The sequence below is a fragment of the Apis laboriosa genome, unplaced genomic scaffold (genome assembly GCF_014066325.1).
Source record: "Apis laboriosa isolate Shangri-la unplaced genomic scaffold, ASM1406632v1 scaffold13_cov153, whole genome shotgun sequence".
In the NCBI taxonomy this organism is placed as follows: Eukaryota; Metazoa; Arthropoda; class Insecta; order Hymenoptera; family Apidae; genus Apis; species Apis laboriosa.
Genome location: NW_025221370.1, coordinates 3,753,647 through 3,775,022, shown reverse-complemented (window position 1 = coordinate 3,775,022; position 21,376 = coordinate 3,753,647). Strand labels below are relative to the sequence as shown.

The 21,376-nt window shown below is 41.3% G+C and overlaps 1 protein-coding gene across 1 annotated transcript; it reads left to right on the top strand.

Annotated features, from left to right (window-relative positions):
• The first annotated feature begins 1,543 nt into the window (after positions 1–1,543).
• Positions 1,544–20,941, top strand: LOC122721004. Its single transcript, XM_043948173.1, has 4 exons — positions 1,544–2,435; positions 6,448–6,657; positions 7,737–8,017; positions 20,699–20,941. Exons 1-4 carry the CDS (start codon positions 1,544–1,546, stop codon positions 20,939–20,941), a joined length of 1,626 nt encoding a protein of 541 aa, XP_043804108.1.
• The last annotated feature ends 435 nt before the right edge of the window (positions 20,942–21,376 follow it).

The window sequence follows — 21,376 nt, the reverse complement described above, 5'->3', positions numbered from 1 at the left end:
GAGAAGACGCGTAGTCAGAGGGGTGAATAGGCGTGGCTACGGACTACCCTCGAAGCACCCGATTGGACGGACCGTTGGTCTGCTTCGTCAAATAAAATCCAATCGTTAGGACCAAAGGAATGCGAGTCTCCCTTGCTTTTTTCCACCCTTGCCACTTGGCGAGCCACCCCCTTGCTCCTACCCACTACGTGCCTCGGCTACGTGCGCCCTTCCTTCCTTCCTTGCGCTCCATTCCTTCGTCTCGGCCTCCGTCCTTTCCCTCCCGCCCCCCTTACTCGCTCTCCCTCTCCCTCTCCCTCCCCCTTCCTTCCTGTTACCTTTAAACGAGGGGGGTGCGCGCAGCGCCGTTTGATGGGAGTATGATTTTATTACGGCATTACCGAGCGAGCCAAACCCCGAATTGCTCGGCTTATAGTCTGTATTATCTCACCTAAGAGGGAACGAGGAGGGGCGAGTGTGTGTGTATGTGTGTGTGCACGCCGGCTTTTCCTTCCAAGGGGTGGAACGCGGTGTCGAGGAGGGAAGGGGGGAGGGAATGGGCGACCAAGGGTACAGAGTAACACACTCCTTCCTCCCTCCACCCTCTCCCTGTGTGTGTACACGTAAGCCACTGCCGCGTATACGTTAAAGGGGGCTGTTTCGAGAATCACGGCGGCGCACGGGGAGGGGGCAAGAGAGGTAGCTATATGCCTTTGTCGGCTTTCATTCGAGGGTTGCACGCTCTCACGTTGCGCTGCCACGCTCTCTCCCCGAGTACTCTATCACCCTTCTCTTTTTCTCTCTCTCTCTCTCTCTATCCCTCTTTCGGTGTCGGGTCCCTGCGCTCGCATGCACGCCAGTTGACATTCCGCTGCCGAAATCGCACGTTCCGCCACCACCACGGGATATAATCACCTCCGTGACAGTCGCTCCGCGCGCTTATACGTTACGCATCCTTGCGCGATATAACGACCGAGATGACCGAGGTGGTGTCACGCTCCGTTTCGTCCAATCGCTTTGTGATTTTCTTGAAGTGAGAAGATCCATGAGGTGATCTCGTGCGTTGATCGAGACGGGGGATCGATCCCTGGAGGCGAGGAGGACCATGGGAAGATCGTGCCGATGGATCGGGGCGAAGTGAAGTTTCGCCGTTTCCCCCTTCCGTTCTTCTCGTTCTTGCGTTCTACCGTGAAATGTGTAACGCCGATTCTGAAAGATCGTGAAAATTATCTTTGTTGTTTGTTCGTAATCCGTTGTTTTGGAAAGAAGGGAATCGGTGAAAAGGGCTCGTTCGTAGACATTTCTGTGCGATGAAATTTTTGTACGATAAATATCTCGTGAAACGGTAGAAATATACATCCGCGATACGTAGAGGATCGACTCGACTTCGTATATCCGAACCATTCGCGAGAAACAGAGTTTGGGAAACGATTAAGAGTTGTTACATAGAGTTCCGAGTGAGTTCCCGGGAAGAAGAAACGAGAGGACGAGAAGGCGCGTACATCGTGATCGAATTCGGCAAAGGGGGGGCAGGGAGGGTGGAAAAGCCAAGGGAGGCCGTGATATGTTTCCTTCGTCAGCGGCGATGCTGAAGAATCTGCAACAAAGTGCAATGACCTCGCCCTTTTTAATGGAGAACTTGCTCCAGAGCAAGGCGGCGCCCGGCGCCGATCTCACCAGCCTGACCTTGAACTGGGCGGCCAGCCTGGTAGCGAGACAACGGGAGCGCGAATGCGAGGCGAACTCGAGGCACTCGAGGGAGAAATTGTCTCCCTCGAGCGCGAGCCAGGATCAGCTGGATCAACGATCAACCTTGGGCGCACGTGGCACGGACAGAGGGAACCCGATGATCGAGTGCGGCATGAGGGAGCAGCAGAGAGGATCGTCGGGGAGGATGGTCGATCGGCAAAACGATCGGATGCACGTCATCCGGGAGAAGGAGGGGATGGAGAGGGGTCAGATCGCGTACGTGGACGTGGACAACGAGAGAATCGACGGCCACGTAATCGTGGATCGGCTGTGCGCGATGGAGAGGCTCTGCAACGAGAGGATCGAGAACCGATCGAGCTCCGCCGTTGACTCGTGCAACTCGAACGTGGACGAGGATCAGATCGGTATCGAGATGGACGGTGGCCTCCAAGCCGAGAGGGAAAAGGACGATGGCGGGATCCTAGGTGGCGAACGCGTGACGGCGTTGCAGGCGGACAGGCGGTACGACCTTGGATGCAGAAACGTCATGCACACGTCCGACGAGATGACGATTCAAGGGGAGAGAGAGGTGGCGGTCGAGCGTGTGGTCGACAGGATAGGCGAGAGAACGACCACCGCCTGTTCCTGCGGGGACGAGCAGTGCTTAGGACCCGCATGCAGGACCATCCAGGAGAAGGAGAAGCCGCAGCTCAAGTTCAGCGTCAACGCTATACTCGGCGGCAATCATGACAGGCGACCGCATTCGGGTAATTGTTCTAACTCGAGGCTAGTGGCTCCTGTTCTAGGTTTTAAGGTTTTCGTTCGCCTTCTGATCATCAACGTCAACGCGATTCTAGTAATTCCGTCGAAAATAATAATAAATCTTTCGTGGGTAAATGTTTAGAGGAACATGTAGAGGAATTTCGTTTTAACATATCTTATCGTCGATTATTACTCGACCATTATTATCGTTCGAATCTCAATTTTCGTTCGCGTTTCTTTGACGATCTCTGATTAAATTTTTCAAAGTTATCGTTTCAGTTAAGTTTCAGAGGATTAAGGGGATAGATAGATTTTAAGGGGATAGATTTCGGATTGATCGAGAAAGTGTCGGAAGAATCTTAGCGTCGTCCCTAAGCGTGTTGAAACAAAGCTCACCACAAATCAGTGTCGCCGGCAGATTTCTGTCGTCGGTCCCTAAATCTCATCCGCACACCCTCAAGACGAGACGCAGCGTGCGTGCAGGGTGGAGCAGGACGTCAGCTGGTCCGCCACTTACCTTCACCCCAATATTAAGCCCTTACGATTGGTGCCTATAATATTAGACAAGCGGCAGGATCAAATGATGTATTACCGTGCCTCTTATCGCGTTTCCTTATTCACAGTAATTCCGGCGACGTCGTCTCGAAATTGGCCGATCTATTACCGAATGGTGACGCAATCGTACCGTGAAAACGTCACTATATACGGGTGTGAATACATTTCTTCGAAGCGAAACTCTCAAGAATTACGTTCGACGAGGGTATTCTTTCTTTCGTGATATATTCTCTCTCTCTTTCGATCATCGGGTGGAAACAATTCGAAATTCGTTTTTTCACGAAAAAAAAAAAAAAAAAGAAAGAAAGAAAAGAAAGGGAACGAAAAAAAACGAGAAAACACGACACGGTGGTATTTCGAACCACTTCAGTGTACATCAACCGTACGATCTCTTGCATCTCTCCCCCGTCGTTCTTTTTTCCCTCCCTCCCTCCCTGCATCCTTCCCTACCACTAACGAGTGATTGACACGAGTCGATAAAGTTCATGCACATACGATAAATACATAAACGGGGAGGGGGAGGGGGAGGGGGGGAGGCACGGGAGCGGGATAGAATCAGTTAGGAAGGCAAGAAGTGGGAACGAGACGGAAAGAGAGGAACCGAGCGATGGTTCATCAGGAGGGGAGGAGGGGGAGGTTGGACGAATGTAGATAGATGGAGAGGCAAATGTTGCATTTAACATTGGCGGATTGCATGCATGCGCCTGGTAGAGGAGGAGGAGGAGGAGGAGAAGGTAACGTTGGCGAGATAGAGAAGAATAGTCGGGGAAATTTGGTGCGCTCGAAATAGCGGAGGGGAAGGGGGAGAGTTTCATGCATTTGTCGGATAGCGGATGCATTGACCGTGCCACGTGCATGTGTTACATCCCTTCCCCTCCCTCCCGCCTCCGGATCCATCGCCTCCGATAGACCCTCCAGCGTCCATGAGCTGTCCCTCCCCCCCCCCTCCCCTCCTCACCCCTTGATGCAACTCATCCCAAACAACCGTCCACCACCCACTTTCAACCACCCATCTCCTCCTCCTCCTCCTCCTCCTCCTCCTTCTCCTCCCCCCTTTCCACGAGCGGTGGTAGGGTACTATCGTTCGGTCCGCTCGGTTTGTACGTCATGTCGAAATGTTGTGAAATAATTGCGCGAAAAAGTGATTGGCAACAAACTCGAAATTCATCGACGGGACGCGAACGAATGCCGTGGCAACGTGCAGTTTATAGGGTTGGAAAGGGGTGAGGGCGGAGGAGGGAGGGGGCTCTCGCACGGTCTGGAGTGGATGGGCGTTTGACGGGAGAGCGACGTTAAATTTCGAATAGCATTTTCGCCAATCGTTGTGCGATTTACCAGGTCCTCGCACTCTTTCACGCTCCACGCTCCCTGTCTTTCTCTGTCCCGGTGCTCGTTCGCCCGACGCGTACGGATCTCCGTCTCTCTTCCACGGGGGGAGGGGGGGCTGCCACGCTTTCATTCCTCCTCCTCCTCCTCCTCCTCCTCCTCCTCCTCCACCTCGCTCCTCACTCCTCAGTTGCCGCCTGGCTCTCGTTGTTGTTTGTCGCTATTATTGATATTTTTCGATATCGAGCGTGACATGACCGGAGACTCGTGTAGATGGATGGCGAAATGCGTGTACCTCGCGTACCTCGTTTTTATTATTTTCCGTTCTTATCCATTTTCTCTTTTTTCGACCCCACTTTCTAAATGACGCTGCGCTGCTAGGAGACACGACATTATATCGTGGATGTCATTTTCAAATGACGTTGATTAATTTTTATAATATAGCATCGTATCCTTCTATCTTACTTTCCCGTGAGAAACATGAATTTTACACGAATATACGGAAGGGGAACTCCGTTTTAAATTGGGCCGGGGAACGGGACGAGAGGCTAGCTGTCGAAAACTCTCGATCGAGTTAGCACATCAGACGTAATAAGCCGGCATGGAACGTCAGAGGCCCGCTAACCATACGCCAAGGAAAACATCGTTTCTCTCTTCTCCTCGTAAATCGTTTCGTTTCCCTCCCATTCGGGGAACCTGCATCGGTGTCTACTTAATAATGCATCAAACGCCCTAATCCCAAAGAATAACCACCGATATGTTGTACCTAGGTCGCGGGGTGGATCGAGTTTGGGGTAGTAGAAACCAAGGGAGGATCTTTAAGCCCGGGCATTAAAGGGAAGAAGAGAGAGAAAGAGAGAGAGAGAGAGCGAGAGAGGAGAGGAAGAAAAGGGGGGAGGAAGGAAAAAAAAATAGCACAACTGTAACAACACTGTTCTCGGATCCATCCTCGACCACAGGGTTTCGAGGTTTAATCTTCTCGATTTGAACGGTCTCGTGAAACGAAGAAGGAGAGGGTGAGTCGAAAGGGAAAGAGATAAAGAGAGAGAGAGAGAGAGAGAGAGGGGGAGGGATAGGATTCGCGAAGGGTGTAATTCGAAGGAGGTGGAGCAGCTTAAAAAACGATTCCCATTCAATGTTTCCGTTGGAGGTTAAGCCGTTATTAGTTGGCCAGGGCTTGCGATCCTGGCAGGCGGGCTCCTCTTATTGGCCGGATAGGAAAACAACGATAAAAGGCGATGAGTATTTTATGGGGTACACCGACACAATAGGACGTGGTGTATGGGCCATTGTTAAACCATTGTCTGGCCGGAACGCAAGGCAAACCTCTCTTTCTCCGTTCGATTCCTGGCTTCTTGGTCCCCGTGAAAAACGTACCGTGTGCGCCTCCATTATTTTATTATTTTCAAACACGTCGCCTTCTCCTCCTCTCTCCTCTCTTGTTTTCTTTCTTCTCTTGGTTAAATTGGGCGTGGCGACTGAAAAAAAAAAAAAGAAAATATGTTACAAATACGTCGAACCTTCAATCCTCTTAGAATAACCAGAATTGAACGATTGATATTGAATGATTGTATATCTTCTCCTTTTTATATATATATATATATATTTTTGTGGTTTAAACAACTATTTGTTTATTTTTAATGCATCAGTCTTCTTCTTTTTCTTCTTCTTTTTTTTCTTTTTCTATCAGATAGACGATGATTCAAAATGAATTTTTGTTAATAATTTTGCGGGAATTTTCGTTGTATCGTAAGGATCTCTCGAGGGAGGATTAAATACATCCAAGGGATATATTCTCACGTACCAAATATTCGAGTATTTATACCGAAGGTGTTGAAGCGTGCGTCAACAAGAGGTTGGGCTCCGCCTGGAGCTGTTGAGGAGGGTTTTAGTCGGGGGTGTCAGCTCGAATTATGCATCGCAAGGAATACAACGACTTGAGCATTCCGTCGTGCGAAGATCCTGAACCTTGGGCGTTTCACTGGGTATTGGGCCGTGAAAAATACGCTTTTGCTTCCACGTGTAACGCTTCCAATTAAAAACCGATTTCCTACGACTAATTTTTATTACTCGTACATTTTACAACAAATCGACAATTTTGTTTGTGAAAACACAAGTTTTCGTTTATCTGTGCAGAGAATTTTCAAGGACTCCCACCGGAAGCGATACCAGCGTTCCTGCAGAATTTGCAAAATTCTGCGAGTTACAATATCGCGAAGCCAATCGCCAGACCCGCGGCTTATCATCCTTATCACAGGCCGAGTCATCAACCCCCCCAACGTCATCTACCGCCCAATGCTCATCACACGTTGCAACAATTATTCTACAGAGGACCATACCTGACAGGTAAATATTTCCCTCGATTTGCTCTTATAAAAAGATCCCTCTCGTCATCTTCTCCTTCTTTCATTTCCGTCTTTATTTAATCATCTAATAATTTCCTCCAATTTTCGATCAAATTAACATTAAATGTCCTAAATCCAAAGAAAAAAGTGCGAATAATTATTATTATTCTCCGTAATTACATCCATAATTAATCCGTTGCGAATGTTCACTGAGGAAAAAAAAAAGAAAAAAGAAAAGATGAAATAAACGAGGGAGAACGTTTGTTGTAAATTTGTTCGCAAAAATAATAAAAATAAAAAGTTTATTATATATATATATATCCTCGTTGATTCTGGAGGAAAAGTTAATAAACAAGCTGGACGCGAAGCGGAAACACAATCTCGATGAACATTTAAAACCGAAACTTCCGCACATGGCGCCAAAGCGTATAAACGCGGGCACGTGCACGGGCACGGGTTTATCGAATATCTTGTTATAGGTAGGCTCGTATGGGACATGGAGTGCATATGAAGTGCAGTGAAAGCACTACCATATTATGTACATGCACCGCCACAAGCAAAATGCACGCATGCAACAAGTGCGTGCAAATATCATCGGCGCAGATAATACTGTCATGCTCAGCTTGGCAATATTGTACAGATACGATCTGGAGATTCAATTGCCCGTTCGTTATTAGATGACTTTGATTCAATTATTATCGGGGGCCCAAAAATCTTTGATGATCTTTTCGACCAATCAATTTTTCCTATCGAATCCTATTTTTTTCCCAACTCCTTGATTAACCAGAGAAACGAGAAAGAAGAAGAGAGCATTTCTTTTTCTTTTCGTGTAATGTACAATTGTTTTAACGATAAAATTAATCCTTAATTTTTCCAAACACATTTTCCAATTCTTCCAAAAAATTATTATTTTATTATTATCGATCGAATTACTTTTTACTACAAAAAATATATAACGTATCACAATATAATATCACAATATGTATACAGGATACGAGTTATATCGTATGTGTCAATTTTTCGACGAAATTTAACACTGCCATGTCATCACTCGAATAGTGAATTGTGTATAATCGGTAGTTGCCGGTTCCGGAACTGGAGGTCATCATCCGGGTGCCCCAGGTGGCGGGACAGCGTTCCCAGGTGCGATTCAAGGTGGTCTGGGCGATTTTGCCAGCACTGGCCTGGTATTTCCATGGGCGACGAACGCCCGTGGAAAACCACGTCGAGGAATGATGAGAAGGGCGGTTTTCTCGGATCTTCAGAGGCGCGGGCTTGAGAAGAGGTTTCAAATTCAAAAATATATCAGCAAGCCGGATCGTAAGAAGCTGGCTGAGAAACTCGGTCTTAAGGATTCCCAGGTAAGGAAAAATGTAAAGATAATTTTAATTTTAGCGATTTTATTAATCGAACGATCGAGTAATTAAAGAGAGAGAGAGAAAAAAAAGGAAAGGAGGAAAAAAAGCAGATTATTTTGTAGATAATAACGATTACGAGATAATGGCATCAAATATGCCATTATCATATATTCAGGTAAACTTGCGTGTATTATAATGTGCACAGGCTTGTCATGATCAAGCGGTTGCCTTCGCAGCCGCATGAATGGGCAACGTGATGCTTAATACCGCGTTTAATGATCTTAATAGCGTACTAATTTACTGATCCAACTATCGAAGCGAACACTTATTTATCGATCGTTTCCACGATGAACAATTACACGTTATTAGAAGGCTAATTTGTTCGTATAAATTATTATACATATTATTAATGGAAATAGAAACTCTCGTTCAAAATTATATTTTCGAATTGGACAAATTTTTTAAGATAATTGATCGATCGATTTATATAATTATAACCAATTTAAATTCCGATATTTTGGACGAAAGTTATTCAATTTATCACGCTTTATTATTAGGAGATTCGACAATGGTTATTTACGTGTTTATAGTAAACGTGTGACGAACGATGCGATTCTCGAGATTAATAGGGAAACGCATGATTAAGAAATTAATCCGCACTAGGAAGGAAGGTTAGTCCGGAATATATGCCACTTAATGACCTTATTAGAGCACTAATCGTCGCTTTAACGAAGTACGAAACCCTCTGTTTCCAACGGAGAATTTAATTCACCGACGGAATTGCTCTCTCTCTCCTTTCAACAACTCCATTCACCGAATTGATAGAGACTAATGCTCAGATTTCGCCGAACAAACTCTCATACGTTGAATATACATCAATTTCTGAAAACTTCACCAAATAGGCTTCCATAAATTCTGATATGTTTAGAAACGGGACAGGATATGAAATAAACGAAAATAGCGACTCAATCCGAAAGAAATTTTATTTAACCGATCAAAGAGATCAGATATTTTACATAAAATAAAGGAAATTAGTTCCGTGCAACATGATTTTTTAAATAAGAAACAAATTCCAACAAACGTTTATAGCATCACCGTTTTCTTTTAAAAATCCAACTAACTTTTGAAATAACATTCTCGAAATTGCAAAGTTTTAAAGTCTTCGAATCGACCATCGAGTTGTAAAAATAATCAACGAGATTCAAATGGAAAATTTTTAATTCTCAAACGATCATCGGCCAAAGTATCATCAAATGCTCGCAATCGAAAACAATAAAGTATATATGAAGAATAAAGAATCATTTTCTGGACACATATTAGAAATCGCAGAAAGTTTGAAGTCGCAAAGTGACGATCATGGAGGTGATCACGCGAGATATCATCATCCGTATGTATATAGAGGAGAGAAAGAGCGGTGGCGTAGGTGCACATGGTGTTAGAAGCGTATAATAGCCCCGGTTTGGGGTTAATCGGGCGATGCCAGTTCATTAGCTGCACACGTACACCCCCACACGGGGTGCACTCGTGTGGCGCACACATCGACTCTCGTCGTCGCCGTCTCTAGCAGGCCGGTTCTGCTGCGGCGACGTTAATGAAACTAAACGATGCCCAGAAAACGGCACTGTAAGTTAGTTTCATTTGATTTCATGAGCGTAGTTTCCGCTCTGATACACTGGGATGCGTGTTCTCGTTAGTTTCGTTTCCTGGTAACCAACGTTCCAATTCCGCCATAGCCGTTCCCCTGTCCCCCCCTGAAATTATTTGTTGTTTCGTCGTTTGAACGATGTTCACTAATGTAAAAATAAAAGTAAAATTGTCGAGAGTAGACACTGTGATAAGAACCATTATACGATAATAAATCTCAATATTCGAAAGTTTCATTTATTTTTGATTACGCGTATATTATTACATGTATAATCGTATTGCCAATAGTTGTAAAGTCAAGATTAAAATTCCCTGCGAAAATTTGGCTTTCGTCCAACAGTACATATATATCAATCTAAACGGATAAAATGATTCGTGTTGGATTCTGGATTTCGAGAACTGTTTTTTACCGAACGTACGAATCTATTTAATCGTAACGGGACGTAATGAGAGCATTTAAGAGGAGAAGACGAATTAGGAGAAGAGATTTCTCTAAATCGATCGCTTCTTTAATTAAACTTCTTTATTTAAACTTGTTTCGATCGGTTGAATGAAAGAAAAGATCCATCGAAGGTTTGCATCAAACAATGGTCGGTTTTTTTTTTATTTTTTTTCTTCTTATTCGAAATTCGGATCTCTTCTCATCGTGTTCGTAACTGGAACGATACATTTTGCATAAGTACGAGCATAGGATCGTATGTAGATGAGGCGCAAATAAGGGTAAGAGATAACCATTGGTTAGGGAAGGGTCGAGTAGAGGGAGATGAGGTTAGGAATAGAGGAGAAAGAGGATATACAGAAGGAGAGGAAAGGGCATATATTCTCATGTATAATTCACACCTCGAGCGCCATGCCTTCACCGCCATTGGTTGAAGCCCACTCTGGCTGTGGTTTTACGAGAAAATCTAAGGACCACGCATACATGTGCATGGATATCTGTATATATACGTACATACGGAGAAATACTTATACATATATGTGTAAGAACCAACCGGTACTTTGGAGTTGAAGTAAATTGGCGGTTCTTGCGAATCCGAATAATGCAAAGAGTTTGTCTCCCTTCCTTCATCTTCTTCTTCTTCCTCTTCTTCACCCTCCGGTCCAATCGGTGGTGGAACAATTGATAATATCAACGTGGAGATATATATAAGGAACTCTTCTTCTTCTTCTTCTTTTTTTACGATTAAAGGCTGCCGCATTTTCGAACGAGATTTCACGAGCTGTCATAATAAAATGGTTATAGGGGTTGGAAGTTCATTGATCAGCAGAATATTTGATAATAATATTGTACGATGAAGAAAGATTGCTTGAAGAATATTGTTTTATTTCAATTTATATTATTTTTAATCAATCTCTAATCTTAAAATGTCACGGTTTTTTCTTAGCGTGAAATTGTGATACAATTTCAAAAGATACGTAATTGATTTTTTTTCAATCATTTTTATTTTCAATCCTTGATTCTTCGATTAAATTAAAAAGGGAATTGTGGGTTAAAAGTTGTCGAGAATTAGAGAGAGATCTTTCTTTCTCTCTTTCTTTTTCTCTCGCGATATTGAGAGTAACAATTTTATTTTTTGAAACGATGAACCGTTAATGTTTGTATCGTCACGTAGGAAACGGGACAAAAAGGAAAGGAAAGAACAATTTCGAAGTTGTTGGAGGGTATGTTGAGTGTTGTGCGATTTGAGGAGCATGGCCTGCGCACTTGGCTGCTATCTAATATCACGGTTCACCACACGAACACCCATAAAAGCGATTATTGTCCGATGATGGCTTTCTCTTCCCTCCGGAGTTCCTCTTTTCTGTTTCTCTTAATAATGTTCAGCTGCGAGCACCAGATGCCGAATTTTACCTATCTCCTCCAATAACTTCCTAGATGATTTTTCGATCTAATTTATTAATTAAATCCAAAATTCCATTAACTTTATCAAATAATATAGAGGAAGTAACAATTATTATTAATAAATCATGCGATGTAACGGCATTAGTTAAATTAAATACAATAGTAAAATGACGAAAAATAAATAAAAGAAAATTTTAAAGATCAAAGTTTCTAGAAAAATTTCTGCTTAAATAAATATATAACGAGAAAATAAGAAAATGGTTCTTTTTAAAAAAAAAAAAAAAGGAAAAATCATATAAAAAATCCCGTTCAATGGAGGAATCTTTTCCTATTAAGTTTCGTCTTTTATCGTATTTGTAATCATACCGGTTTTATGAATCTTTCGTGAGATTTAATTAAAGACTTGCGGTGTACGGGTGGATGATAATAATAAAGCTTTTCCAAGGGGTGGCCCGTACTTTGAGAAAAGGCGAGGGGGTGAAGAAGGGTTCGGGACAGGAGAGAAGAGAAGGCAAGGTGCCGTCGTTTCGCTCAGGTTCGAGTCTTCACTACAGTTTATGACGAGGGTGGGTCTAAGAGGGACGTCGAGGGTTAAAGGGGGATGACTAAAGTAATTAGTGATGGTGAGCGACCTCACCCTTCTCCGTACACCCTCCTCCGTCTTTGTTCCTCTTGATTTCTTTAACGAGAAGAAAACGTCCATCGCCAGTCTTTTTATATATATAAAAAAAAAAAAAATAAAAGAAAAATTAAATACTTAAGAAGTTACCTATCCCTTCTCGTTTTCATATATATCCCGTCAATCTTAATTCACCGTTCCTTTTTCGTGGTGAATATATATATTTTTAAAGGATATATTTCGACGAAAAAGAAGAAAGTTAATCGTTAAATAAAGATTCTCGATATATTCTTCCCTTTCCTCAATTCTTTGCAACATTTCGAAATTCGTATTCTTTGAAAATTCCGAGATGTTTGATCGAATCAAAGAAAAAAAAAAAATGTTTAATGTTCAACTTGTTGAAAGTAAATATCATCCCATACTTTTCACGTCGAATTTTTACGCTACGGGAAGAATATAAAATCGGGAGAAGTTTGTCAGATTCATCGTGGCACGGTGAATAAAAAAAGAAAGAAAGTTTCAAATCCTATCACGGAGGAGGAAGATCGGAGGCGTAGCCCATGTCAAAACCGTTCGTATCGCCCTTGGGCGGGATTCATCATCAACGCGTCGACCTTAAATTAACCGGAATTAAGAGCATCGAGCCACTTTTGTGCTTAAGACGTTTCCGTCGGGCAGGCGGAAGCGCAGGAAAAGGTAAAGAGAGGAACCGCGGGGCTTGTTATCTTTTTAATAATCAAAACCGACGGCACCACGACGCTCTTCTTCCTCTTCGCAAACCTTCAAACCTGCCAGAGTCACGTATCCGATGTTAATTCGTAAAGAATAATTTTTTAATCCCAACTTGTGCTATAATTAAAAAAAACACTTGCCTTGTTCATCTATATTTTACATTTTCTATAAATATATTTTTATTTCTTCTTCTTTTTTTTTTTTAACAATTATTATTATTCGAAATTATAATCTTTAACCACGATCCTTCGAAACGTAGATTTTTTTAATTCAAAGTTATATATTTAATTGAATATAAATTATGTAACAATAAATGATTATTTGAAATTTTTATTGAAACTTTTTTCACGTTATTGTCTTTTTTTTTATCATAAATTTCAAATAATCGTGATAAGGGATAAGGAGAATAGGGGACGATATCGTGTTAATTATAAAGATATCAGAACGGTGATGCCTCTTCGTGAGATCGAGTGGAGAATGCTAAATTAAAACGCACCCTCCATCCTTCCATCTTTTTCATTTCTTTATCTCGAAAATAAGGGACCTTCGATGATCGAAATGTCTTGAAGATTTAGCGAATTATAAAGGTCGCGCGAAGAATGGCTCGCATTCGGTGTTACTGACAGCCCTATTTAGTCTTCCAGCGAAAAGGAGGAGGCTTTAATTTTAAATCTGATTAAAAGGGACGTATACCGCTTATTGAATTTTTATTTTATAAAAATATAAGATTACGCGCGTGTCGTGGTATTTACATCTTAATACTGGGATGGATCCGCGGGCAAAAGAGGAACAGCTTGCTCTTTCCCATGAAACCGACACTGTTAGATAGATCGACCATTAGGGTTGCATTTCACCCGAATATCGAGTTTCCTGAATTCCGTCGGTCAAATCAATTTGTACCCATTAGGGCCGTGCTTCTTTTGGATCGGGTTTACTTTGACCAACCTTTCCCTAGAACAATCGGCCACTGTTCCCTGGTGACGAAGGATTTCACCATTTTACTATTTACTCGATAGTCGATCTTCTATCCCGATTGGAAAACACAACACGATCTTGTTTGTTTCATCACTTGTCCACTCGATACGGAATCTTTTTTCTTTTATTTTATCACGGATAAATTATAAATCAAAAAAAATGTAGATTTTCTTCTAAAATGGAATCAAAATCTAATGTAAATAGAATATGAAAATAGGATAATTTATATAATTTTTATCTATAAAAGATCTCAACGAATCTTTAAGAAATCATCAGAGGATTCTTTCTCGACAAGGAAGAAGGATCTGAAAGTTGGAACGAGTCATCGGTGAAGTTGGTTTAAACTTGCACCGGTACAGTCTGGGATGGATATTAAAAACAAAGGCCGCCTCTTACAGGGAATAACATGAATATAACGTCGCGCAATATCTTACAGCTTTAAGCTGTTCGGCTTAGCCCGTGGACCTTCATGCATTATGGATTTTACTTTGAGAAACCGCCACCAACCTCCTCCCCCTACCTCCCGCCAGAGACGTCAGACGAACTAAGAAACCATGAATATACAATATCGCGGTATGCATATAGATTCATCCTTTTGTGAATCAACTTTAATCACTTTCCACGAAACTAACGATGCCTCGAGAACGATGATGAGAAAGAAGATCGAATAAAATCTTCCTGGACTCGTTTTACACACTACTCGAAATTTCGTCCCTGTGTTGGGAGGAAATCGAGAGAAAAATATAATCCACTGCTCTTATCAGGATGAAGAATTATTGATAAGAATTGTTGATAAAAAACAATATCTAGTACGTCTCGTTCTTTGAAAAGTTTATAACCGAATATTATCAATAATTCTTTTTATTTTCTTTTTGCCAAGTTAATTAATCAGCAATTTTTATACGAATTTCCACGATCCTTCCCTCGATTTGTTAAAATTATGTTAAAAAAAGTTAGCAGGAAGATCGTTTGATTCCCCCTGTCACATATCCTTTAAATCGACGTTCAAACATCTTCACGTGTCGCGATCGAATGCGTTTAGCATCGTTGCCACGACATTTCGCCCGGAAATATCGGTTCCCATTCGTGCCAAATCGTAGCCAGTCACAGTTGTAGCTGTGTATGCACGTACCATTGGCACGCGGGCGAATTCCGGATTCGCGGATCGTGCTTCCAAGTAAAAGTCGCCGCGAGATCGACGCTTCGTTCCTTTCCCTCCTTTCGTAAAAATTGCCGAATCGTGTCTAATAAAATCGTGCGGGGTTTAGAGAGCGGGTTTCCCGATCGATGAAATTTTCGATTGGCGAAAAGGAAATTAATTTTCCTTTGATTCTTTATTGCACAAATGTTTAAGATTAAATGATCAAAAATCGAGAAATAACTTGATTAAATTAAAAAATACTATATATAATAATTTGTATATATTTCCAATTATTATTTCAAGATGGAACCTGTCACGTACAAGCGGAATATTAAAAAAGAGATGGGACATTTTAATGAAATGGATTATTACATAAATATATCATAACAAGCTGAGAAATTGGTCCAGAAAAATTGTGTCACTGTACTTTCGTCGTCACGAGGAATGGATTAATCGAACCTGATAGATCCAAGGATAAACGGATTAACACTATCGTTCTATAAGCGGAGGGCTCAATTAAAGCATCACCGATGGAACGTGGGCTCCTCCGATAAATCCCTCCCCACCAGTAAGAGTCGACTTCCTTTCCATACATCAGCCAACCCTTCGGCCGCAGAATCGCAGCTTTGCGCCGTACCTCTTCCTCCTCTTCCCCCCTTTCCTCCTTTTTTCTCCACCCCTCGCCCACTCGCCCCTCCGTTGACCGCACCCCTCTCTCCCTCGAAAAAAATAAAATAATCCCTCTCTGGCACCCTACTCGTGCCCGCTTCTCGCCCCTTTTCTCCGCCTCCGTGCCCTTCGATCTCCTCGCCCCACCGAACGATGCCACGGCCAGGTTGGAGGCGGCGGCGGTGGTGGTAGTGGTGGTGCTGATGGTGGTGGTGATGGTGCACCCTTCTTCTCTCTCTCTCTCTTTCTCTCTCTCTCTCCCTCCGATGCACCGCACCACTTGGGGCGAAACGAGAGAAAGAGAAAAGTCGGAAGAAGGAGGAGGAGGAGGAGGAGGAGGAGGAAAGAACGATGCACAGAGAGGGGCGAGAGGTTATCGAGAGGGGTGGAGAGACAAAGGAGAGGAGATTATATACGAAGGAAGAAGAGGAAGAGGGGAAGAAAGGAGTGGAATGGAGGGATGGCGAGCCGGAGGATCGTAGAGCGAGCGTGACTGAGGGGTAGTTCTGAGGCCGACGTCATAATCGATCGTCTTTTATTAAACTGCGCCAGATGGCGTCACCGCCGCGCACCGAACTACCTATCGTACTTTGTGTATATATGTATGTGTGTGTATGTATACGTATGCAGGGAGAGAGGACGAAAGAGGGTGAGTCGTAGGGAGATAAAGAGGGTGGCCCTCGTGGTTCTCGCGGAGGTGGGGCGGAAGTAAGGGCGGTCGCGCGTGGCCGCGAGGAGAAGGGAATGGAGGAGAAGACTCGGAGGTGGGAAGGAGCGAGGGTTAGAGGGTGGTCGAGGAAAGGAGAGACCGGTAGGCTGACTGCAGCCAATCGTTTAACGATTACCCACTCTATAGAACGCGTTTCGGATGTCGTTCGTTATTCCTGATCCTTTCGTATCCGGTCCCGATCCTTATCGCGTATCGCGTGAAACGTTTCCGGTTTTCCTTTCCTTTTCTTCCTCTCTCCCTCTCTCTCTCTCTCTCTCTCTCTCTCTCTCTCTCTCGTTTTTTTCTTTTTTATTTTAATGGGAATCGTGAAGGATTGGAGTTATATTCGCCTTATATTATCGGATCCTCAGGATGGTTTCGGGGGTGATGATTTAGAAGCAGAGGGGGGAAGTTTTTTTCTTTCTCAAAGGGGATGAGGAGAGAAATTTTACGACGATCGAGTGTTTTCTTTCCTGGTCTCTGAGGTGGGATATATCGGGGACGGGGTTGGTGTTTAATCGAGGAGAGGATAGGGGGGTGTTTAAGGATTTTGAATTGGGGAAAGGAGGGGGAGGGAAGAGGTGAGAGGGGCGCGCGAACGCGTGGCCTCTCCAGCCAATAAGTTAACGATTAAACGTGATTCCGGGGGCAGGGAGGTGGTGATGGAGAGGGAGAGAAATTGAATCGAGGGGCGGTGAAGCGATTCGAGTAATTATTGCATCGAGCGTGGCTGTTCGAGTGATCATTGATTATGATATTCGAATTATCCGTAGCTTTGTTATTGAAATAGCAATTATGGCCATTAATGGGTAATTTCAATTATGTCACGGTTCGATAAGGAGAGATCGGCGAGAATCTTGTTTCGGTTAAAATTTTGGATATAATTTTTTTTCTATCTCGCGAACGAGAGGGGATATTATTTTCGAAGGGAAAATTTGACAGAAAGAGATTGGAACTTGGATTTACAAAATGATCGAAAGTTGAGGAAAGGTACAGATATGTATATATATATATATATACGGGACAGAAGCAATGAAAAGCGTGAACAATGGAATGATTCGAATTCTACGAAAAGCTTGGCGTGTCTTTCACACCCAGGAACGGAGAACAGCTTTGTTACTTTTGTTATACAGTTCCCGAACCTGTCTGCCGCTGACGGGACAATCAATCACCGTCGCCACTTGCAAAACGTAAAACGGAAAGAAGGAGGAGAAGAAGAATCGGCCGGAACCGGAAGTACGGAAGTACGAATCCTTTGATTCCGTTGGAATACATTCCACAAAATTTCCGCTCGTTGAGAACTTATTGTACGATAATCGTAGAATTATCGATGAATTTCTCTTGCTTCTGAAATCATTCTTCTAAAATTTCCTGCAGTAAAAAGAAACGTTAAATAGCAGTGAATAAATATCGATATTATCTCGTTTTTCTTTTTCTCATTTCTTCTCTTTTCTTTTCTTTTCTTTTCTTTTTTTTTTTTTTTTTTTAATATGTACTCGCGTGGCAACTCGATCCCCTCCTGGTTTTCATTTTCAAGCATTCTCCTGGATGGAGTGTTCAACCCTAAGCGAGCAACGTCTTGAGCTCGATATTAATCCACCCTCTTATAATCTTTTTCGTTCGTCGAAAGCATCGGATTTCAAGGGATTTTTGCCTTTTAAACGGCTCGACGCTACTTTTATTTTATCCGATAGTTCGACACTTTCAAAAAAAAAAAAAGAAAAAAAGGAAAGAAAATTTCGTCGATATATTTTTCGGAAATCTATCATCCCAAGGTGATTCAAACACCAAATTACAAATCATTTTAATTAATCGGGCGTTAAAAGTGGAATTTTTAAACAGAATTTTTATGCAAAACGTCAAACCAGATCGACGTTTGTGAAATTTCGCGCAAAAATTGTAGATTGTACTCCTTTCAATCGATCATCGAGCAATAAATGACCGAATCAATAAAGAACAATTTATATCAATTATTGAGATATAAAAATATATAAGACTCTTTTTTAAATATTAAAAAAATTCCAAATTTACGCGCGTAATTATTTAAATATCGAATAAATAAAAAAAAATCAATCTTTCGATTAGTTTGAATTATATACAAATTATCTATATTTATTTCCACGAAATCGTTTATCGCAGAATCGTTTGATCACAAAAATTCGTTCGCTCCAAATCATATATATATATACATATATTTTTTTTTCACACTGTGTCGAGTTACATAATGATGATGCAATAGTATTTTCGTGTCAAAAACGATAATTTGGAATCATTCAAAAATCTATCTATCGAAATAGATGAAAGTACTGTTAATAGATCTGTAACGTTGATTTCAATTCGATGAAAAAATTGGATCGAACGACGAAACGAGAGAGAAAAATTGATTCCAAATTTTGGACCAGTATCTATTGAAGATACAACGCGGAATTTACCCCACTGCGTATTAACACGTCGAATCGTTAGGGTTCGTGCATCGTGTCAAGTGCACACACCCCGCCAAATGAAAATACGAAAACAATTTGGGTAAAATTAACCCTTGGCAGATCCAGATATAATTTTCTCACCTACGTACTTAAAATTTGTTTATCCACGTTTTCGAATTCAAAAATGATTAGAAAAAGTGTTCTATTTGGTTACTATATATAAAATTTAAATACGTTTCAATAAATTTGATGAGATTCAATCTAGAAATTGTAAATTGAAAACATGGATCAGATTTTTCGTGTAAATTTTGTTAAATCTGATATATATTATTTAAATTTAGCCACGTTTCTACTTAAAAAAAAAAAAAACGAAGGAAGAAAAAAAATTGATGAATAAAAATAAAAAAAAAAAATAAAAATTGAAGGAAATAAATGAAAACAATAAAAAGTATGTAACAAGAAGAAAGATGCATTGACGCATCAAGTTCGTTCACATTTCAACATGTCAGTTGCACGCAACACGTTCGCCAAGTTCCATAAAATGTTCGACGAGATATTAAAGAATAATAAACCTTTTTTATCAATTTCTCGCCCTTCCTACTACCAACAGGGTCAAGCAGTATTAATAACGAGGCAGCTGATGTCAAGCGCAGATAATGTTGTTGAAAAGATTTCAAAAGTTGTTAATAGTTCTGTTTAAAACCCTTTTTAAAACACAATATCGCGTCAAATAACGAATACGAATCGTACGAATATTAATGCCAATGAGTTTCCTTTTGTCTCTGAACGAATCCATCGACATTAAATCATTTTCACTCTCTCTAACTCTGCACAAACAACATCTCTGCATCGATCGATTTTAAACGATTTTTAATTTATCTCCGCCAGACTCTTTAAAATTCTTACCAAACCAAATCAAAAAATTCCAAAATTTAATCCTTCAAATTAAGGAAAAATCGTTATCGAATATTCTTTCATCTTCCTTAAACAAAATTTTGTAAACTTACCGAATCAAAAAATTCCAAAATTTAATCCTTCAAATTAAGGAAAAATCGGGAAGGTTATCGAATATTCTTTCATCTTTCTTAAACAAAATTTTGTAAACATCACATCTTAATTATTTTCTTACTTCTTAAAATCTTCGAGATCGGGGGGTGTGAAGTGCATCCGCGCGATTAATTAACGGATCATATCCATGGAACAAAGTGGGGGAGGGAGGAATGAAAAATTCGAAAAGTAGTTTAGATAAATCAATTCGCGGCCAACGCGGGGTCAACGTTTCGACGTTATTATAGCTCAAGGCTGTAATAAAGTGGCGAACGGGAACACAGGTATCGGGGAAGTGAAGGGTGGCACGAAGGAGAGGCGAAACTGGCTGGAAAAGGGATACAAAGGGTAGGGGTACGGAAAATTTTCAAAGTTCATGTGCGTTTGACGTTGGCTCGTTCGACCGTTCGGTAATATGTATTATGGTCTTTAATAGTGGATGAAAATGACTGAGAGAACTATGAGAACGACGCGTCCTTCCTCAATCTCCTAATTCCAGGAATTAGCGTTTGTGGAATTACAAAAGAAAAGAAAAGAAAAACTTACGCTTAAACAAATCATTTAAAAGAACGCCAATTAAATTTAATTTTTAAATAGAGCCATTTCAATGGAGTTGTTTGTCCTATATTATTTATAACATTTTTTACGTTTTATATATTCTTTAAATATAGTTTAAACCATCGTCAAGAATATTCCTAATAAAATTGTTCCTAATATTGATTCCAAGAAGGAATCGTCAAATCGTAGCTTTATCTTTATTACGATATATTTATTACTAAATTATTATAATTATAATTATAATATTATTATAATTTATTACTAAATTATTTAATTTATATTATATCACATAAAATGAACACGTTTCGAATTGTGTGTGTCCAGGTAAAGATCTGGTTCCAAAATCGGCGAATGAAGTGGAGGAACAGCAAAGAGAGGGAGTTGCTAGCAACCGGGGGTTCACGAGAGCAGACATTACCAAACAAGAACAATCCTAATCCTGACTTAAGCGACGCCGATGGAGATAGGCCTCGATTGGATTTAAGCGACGTGAGTCCTTTGACGAGTCCACAGCGGCCGGAAGAACAAACAGAGAACGAGGAGGACGAGGAGATCAATGTCACGTGATGAAATTCCAACGAATATCCTGATGCGAATGTGTTCGTTTGATGGGACATGATCCGAGCAATTCAGGATTATTATATGAGGAGGACAATTTGCATCGATCCGGTGAAATTCGAACTCGAGTTTCATATCCGGCTAAATCGTAATCGAAATATATCTTTTTGATGAAAAATAATAATGATTCTCATTACAGATTTGGACGGAATATTCCAAATGATTTATAATCGAGATGATAAAATTTACGATATCCGATTGTTTTACATTGTTGATAAAACGATTCGTATATTCGTACAATTTTAAAATTGATGTATTTTTCCGAATTGATCGAATGATTTTTAATCCTGCACCGTGATACGATCTTTGTATTTATAATGATATTGTCTTTTTTTAAACTGGTGAAACTGATCTTTATATAAAAAAAGGAATTTTATTTTTTAC

Excerpts from the sequence above, each read along its gene's own strand:
- LOC122721004 (XM_043948173.1), top strand. The coding sequence starts at position 1,544 with ATGTTTCCTTCGTCAGCGGCGATGCTGAAGAATCTGCAACAAAGTGCA. Across the intron at positions 6,658-7,736 it reads CAGAGGACCATACCTGACAG|TTGCCGGTTCCGGAACTGGA; the intron begins GTAAATATTTCC and ends TATAATCGGTAG. Across the intron at positions 8,018-20,698 it reads TCGGTCTTAAGGATTCCCAG|GTAAAGATCTGGTTCCAAAA; the intron begins GTAAGGAAAAAT and ends GTGTGTGTCCAG.